Below are 6,000 nucleotides of genomic sequence, written 5' to 3'. Positions count from 1 at the left end.
GGTCGGACTTTAAAGGAATGTTGCATGGTAATGTGAAGCCTTGCGAGTCAATAGCATGAGAATAGATATGTATTTGTCATGTGATGGTTTTATGGCTGCATGTACATTTTAAAAGTGGATACTTTTCTAACTATTATCATGTATGAGGCTGATTTTTAAAACTATGTTGTATGAGTTTGTTTTTATCTATGAATTGTAGGTATGATCATGCTTGTACTTGTACTTTTATGGCCCTCGAAGCCGAAATAAAGTTCATTGATTGGTTGATATGTTTTTGTGTGGAAGCAAAGAACTGTAGAATAATATTGATATATGTTAAAAGTCCAGATGACTGACAAGCCAGACCTAAAAATCCATGTAGGTTAATGACTGTCCTCCTCTCATCTGTTCTGCTGCCAGGAAAAACAGCATAAATTATTTAATTATCTAAGACACTATAATAGCATTCCAATGTCATGTGTGTGCCCCTGAAAGTCCAAGCTTAGGCAGCTGGATAAAAAAAGTATATATATTACAGCTGTATGGAGGACAAGCGTTTTTTGAGGAAGCACAAAACTTCTGCCCAATCAAAATATGGACTCCTGATTCCAACATGTGGGTGGAGCCAAGGTCCCTCTCTAGTGATGCTTCCATAGTTGTCTGGCGACAGCTGTGCTGCCTAGCCAGACCATAAAAGCAATTTTAGTCGTTTTTTACTACCAGGGCATATAAAACTTAAAAGTACCTGTCTATTTTTTTAAATACAGGGATTATGGGTAATGTAATTTGTAGTTATTTTATTTCCAGAACAGTTATCATGTACTGTAAGGGATTATATTATTAAGCATTCATGTTGTTTGCATAGATTTTTTTTAGTTTATGTTTAATTGATAGTACTGATGTGCGACTTTTTTACCATTTTACAGTGTAGTTACCCCTGAGGAAGGGAATAATCCTGAAATGCATTGGAAACTATGTAAAGACGAAGTGCAATTAAGAATATTGAACCATCTAGTGCCATTACCAAAAGCCTTGAGGCACTTGTGAAAACATTGCAATGAAATTTTGATGAAAATGAACAGATTAGTATAAAAAAACTATAAGATTAAATATGGAGTACTTTTGGAAAAAATATATATTAAAATGGTTGACATTTTTGGATTCATTATACTGGTGGCTGTGCATCTTGTTTGGGGATCTGCTGAGGTTCCTTTCTGAGACACATATATGTAGTGTGCACAGACGGAGCAGGAAACAAGGAAGCACACCTACAACGCTGTTGAGCATTATGAACATTGGATTATAACTTTGAGTGCATTCTACCATTCTTTGCGTGCAAAAGGTATATTTTGCCAGGTCGAATTGGAAGTTGTAAACTGCACACAGGCTGTATTGGTAGTCCTGAGACATGTTTTAAAGAGCTTCTTAAGTGGGTAGCACAATAAGTGCTGCATGCCCGCTCCGTGCCTGACCTTCGAGCACAGCAGTTGGCACATCACCATGCTGACACCACTGCAAGCCTGACAACAACTGCAACTTTCCCGCTACTGGGGACCTGGCACCCGGCCTTTCATTCAATTTATAACTATAATTCTTGCGCTACCGTTTCCCTCCTGTAGCAGTAATTTCAACATCCTTGGAGCCATCCCGTTAATTAGGTCATTCATTACGACCTAACGGCAGCCACAATTATTTTGTAAATCACTCCGTGACGACCATCTGTTCTACTGTTCGCCGGACCATTCCAACTGCTAGCTACATATAAACTTCCCAGGCACTTGCTTTATTGCTTAGTCCTGAGGATGATCCCATGACCACGTTGGGGATCGAAACATCTTCGACTCTCACATCTTATCTCTAAACTGTAAATTCTCATTTATATTTTTACACTAAAACTCACTTTTAAGTCACCTGCCTGTGGTAAGGAAATTAGCTGATTTCCCAATACTCTGTCCCGTCCCACCCACTCACCAATTTGTTTTGTTTTGTCGTATTTTGAATAAATATTTGCCAATTTCAGACGCGCACAGACCCAATCTTTATTGTAATATTGGAGACATTTGAATGTAACTAATTACCTTGGAAGGGACCACTGTCTCTTGAAATTAATTGCATGCCCACTAGTAGCATATCATTTACAGGCCATGGCTACATGTTGTACCACTTTACAAGGAACTTATAAGTAAATGTAATGTGTCAATTGGGTGTAAGCCAATTTTACCATGTTTAGAGGAGTGAACACAAGCACTTTAGCACTGGTTAACAGTTATAAAGTGCACAGTCCTGAGGCTAACAAACTGTCTATTAACAAAAAATGCACTTGTTTGCATACATGATGCTGCAATTCCTCAGTTAAGCCCTGCCTTCTTACTGCACTCTAATTGTGATTACACATGCTCTTTTTTGCTATAGAATGACTCTTCCCTAGGCAGATCTACACTCATGCAAGCGCAAAATGCAGAGCACAATTAAGGGAGGCACTGGCTACAGTGGGCTTGCCCATGCCCTGAGCGGTTTGTTGTGGTAGACAGAAGCAAAATGTGATTGACACTACAACAGACGATTGGATGACGAAGGCTGGCTGAAAGCCTCTCTATGTATGTATAAATATGATTTGTATGGATTTTTTCTCTATAAAAAACAAAAGGTCTCGGCTAATGCCAGACCTAAAAAGTTATATTTTTCCTTACTATTGGTTAGAGGTTCTATAAAAATATGTTGCATAACATTTAGAAAACATGTTCTGATAACCAGGACAGTAGAGGCATGCAACAAAGTCCATACCCAAATAGTTTGAATTTAAGCTGCAATAAGTTTAAAAAAGACTTGGGCTGACATAAGTGCAAAGCAGAAATGGGGCAAGAAGTGGGGAGGCACATTGGGTGTGAGCACGTGAATAACAGACCGAGTAAGGGGCACACACACTGAGCGTGCCATCCATCCCCAAGCACAATTTGCATGTCGACATATTTATATATGTTTTATTAGGCACTCTTAAGTGACCATTCTCTTTAATCAGATAATGCCACTGTTTTAAACTCTGTCGTATAAGGTGCACTGAGCAGGGCTGGCTTTTGGCATGGGCGCAGGCCGGGGTTTCCAATCTTCAACAGGGCGCACAGGGCTGTCTGTGTCAAGGTCCTGCAGACAGGCTCGCCCCTCTCACTTGGCTCCAATTATTCAGATGAAACAGGTTTTTTTTTTGCTTGCTGTGGGTGCTGATTCACACCCCTTTAGGCTTTAACACATATGCTTTTTTTTTCTCGGTAGTTTTATATAGCGCGAACTCGACCCTAAGGTATTGGAGCGCTTTACATGAGCACCAGTTACATTACACAAGGACACTTTCATTTTTTGGTATTCACCGGGAGATTAAGTGATTTGCTCAGAATCACAAGATGTTGAGCCGACGCCGTGACTTGAACCTGGTTCCCCAGCTCCCTTCCACCATGGACCAACAACAACCCTATCGGCCCCACAAACAACTTCACAACATCGTGAAGTTGAGTGTAAATCGGGATGGTTGGGGGGAGAGGTGCCCAGATGTTTCTGTTGGGAGGACAGGCACTGCTTTGATTTAAGGCTTCAGTGCGTCTAACCTGAGAACACAAAATCGGCCCCCTATTACCTCATTTTATTTACCAGCAGCAGCGAGGGCATCAGGTTTCTTTTCGCCCAGGGCGCTTTTTGAGCACGGGCCGCCCCTGCCTGGGAGCAAATAAAGCACCTGCCTGCCGAGGCACCTGTCAAACTGAGGTGAATCCTCAGCGGCACTTTAATCTGCATCACTTCTAAAGTCAAGTGCGGGCTGAGCGGAGCTCCACTAGGTGGCGCTCTTGCGCTGGACTTGAGACGGGCGCCCCGGGTCCGGCTGTGAGAGTCCCTGTCCAGCCCCAGAGTGTGCAGGTGCTGCAGGCACTGCCGGGCCTCGGCCGCCAGAGGGCGCCGCGCGGCCGCGCAGGGAGTCGCTGAGCGTGGGCAGCGGTGGGACGAGGGACGCGGAGGATGCTGCCCGGCAGAGCTGCCGCCTCCGCTGGCTGCCAGCTGCTGCCGGGGCTCGGAGGACCATGAGGTGCGGCTGTGCGGAGCGGGACCCGGGGCTCGAGGTTCTGCCCCCCACCCCCAAGCATCCCTGAACCTCCCGCGGCGAGGGCGGGAACATGTCGATGGCCGGGGGCCGGAGAGGGCTGGTGGCCCCCCAGAACACCTTCCTGGAGAACATCGTGCGGAGATCCAATGGTAAGCAAGCGACCTGACCTCCCCCCGGTGCGGTGGAGACTGACTGACCTTTGGTCCTCCGCAGGGGAGTTCTTAGAACTGACCCCTGCTCTGCTGGGTGAGGGGTCCCCAGGAAGTGACTTCAGGACTGCAGGGTGATGCTCAAACACTGCCCTGGTGCCTCGGGCGTCTCCTGGGACTGGCATATATATATCTTGTGGTGCTCTCCTCGTGTACTGGCCCCTAGATATGTGTCCCCCCCCCCCTCCCCTGCAGTGGTCCCTGGTTTGCGGGGCTCCCCCGGTGCACTGTGCACTATCGGGACTGGCACATAACATGCAAGTGGGATGGGGGCATCCACCCTTTCTCTGTAGGTTTATTGCTTCCCTGGGACTGCCAGATGCACTTCAGGGGTGGCCATGACTTTTTTTTTGGGGGGGGGGGGGGGGGGGGGAGCCCCAGTCCAGGGGCAGTGAAGGGCCGGGCCCTCCCCGTGCATTGGCCCCTGCACTCGGGCACTTTAGGGGGTTGTAAGTGCTGTGCCCATCTCCTCTGGTACTGAACACCTGCGCTGCTGGGGGGCTCTCCCCTGACCCCAGGGCTACGGAGGGAGTCTCCGGGCACTGACACATGCAGAGCACGCTGCATGTGACGATTCGTCACGTAGTGCCTGGAAGTGGGGGAGGGGAGAGTGGCCGTACCCTCTCTACTCCAAGGTGTTCTCTACACTGATGCCTGCTAGGTACCCAGTATCGCGTCATCACCGCCCCTTGTAGTGCCCCCTCACTATGGGGTCTTCTGGCATTGATCCATGCAGAGCCGGCTGCCCCTATACAGTAAAATTACTCATGTACTGACCTCTGTACTTGGAGGGGGCGGTGGGGGTGTCTCTCCATCCATAGCAGTACATGATGATGTAGTGGGGTTCCGTACACTTACCCTTGACCCCGCAGTTTTGAGGGGCACAGGTGCCCCCGGCTGCTTCAACCAGCTGGAGTGAAACGAGGGCGAGATTTGTCTGGGATTGCTGGAAGCACCCCCTCTCCTCCCCCTCCCCCTCCCCCCCCCCCCCACACACACACACACCACCCCCATCATCCCACTCACCACCACCCCAAGCGCTGCGTCTTCATCCGCCTTCTATTAGGCGGATAAACATACCTGTAGAGCATAGCGACTTTTTATGGCATATGTTAAATTGTTAAAACGAGCGCTTCAGAGCACCCATTGAGTATGGAAAGCGCTATAAGAATATGTGCACTATGCAGTTTGCCGTTGCTTGTGGGTTTGAGCTCACAGGAGCACGGGCTCTGTCCTGGGCAGGTAAAAATGTTCTGAACTGATGGTATTTATCGATGATGCCTGAAAATAACCCTGCCAGTCAGTTTGACACAGCTTTAAGTATTTGCACTATTAGTCAATATAATTAAATAAGATGATACATTCTCATTATATTACCTGATTGATGTGATGTTATAATGCTTTTGAAACACTTTAAAACTGTATGTATCAATATTTGTAAGATGCAACAACCTATTTATTTGTAATAAAACGGTAATACTGTGTTGAAAACGACGGGGAATCCTCCGCCCGGGAGAGTTATTGCAGATATTAAGGTTTTGCAGCACATCGTCCTTATGTAACATTCCGCGAAGACACAATCCGCACCTCCCTGATACTGAACACTTTCACCAAAACTTTCGATAGAAGTTCCTTCCTGCTTCTCTTTGGCGCTTATACCTGGCACTTTTCACCCGGGGTGGGTGTCTCGGAAGGTACCATTCCTTAGAGGGGACAGACGAT

The 6,000-nt window shown here is 47.0% G+C and overlaps 1 protein-coding gene across 1 annotated transcript in view; it reads left to right on the top strand.

The window, feature by feature from the left end:
* The first annotated feature begins 4,139 nt into the window (after positions 1 to 4,139).
* LOC147709279 (voltage-gated delayed rectifier potassium channel KCNH1-like) overlaps positions 4,140 to 6,000 on the top strand; it is an 815,455-nt gene continuing 813,594 nt past the window's right edge. The window contains exon 1 of the mRNA XM_086925924.1: positions 4,140 to 4,218. Within this exon, the coding sequence (XP_086782050.1) occupies positions 4,140 to 4,218 (79 nt within the window). The remainder of the gene's footprint in view (positions 4,219 to 6,000) is intronic.

This window comes from Lissotriton vulgaris, chromosome 6 (genome assembly GCF_964263255.1).
Source record: "Lissotriton vulgaris chromosome 6, aLisVul1.2, whole genome shotgun sequence".
Classification (NCBI taxonomy): domain Eukaryota; kingdom Metazoa; phylum Chordata; class Amphibia; order Caudata; family Salamandridae; genus Lissotriton; species Lissotriton vulgaris.
Note: the sequence above shows the minus strand (reverse complement) of the source record. Positions and strands in the feature narration are given on the sequence as shown.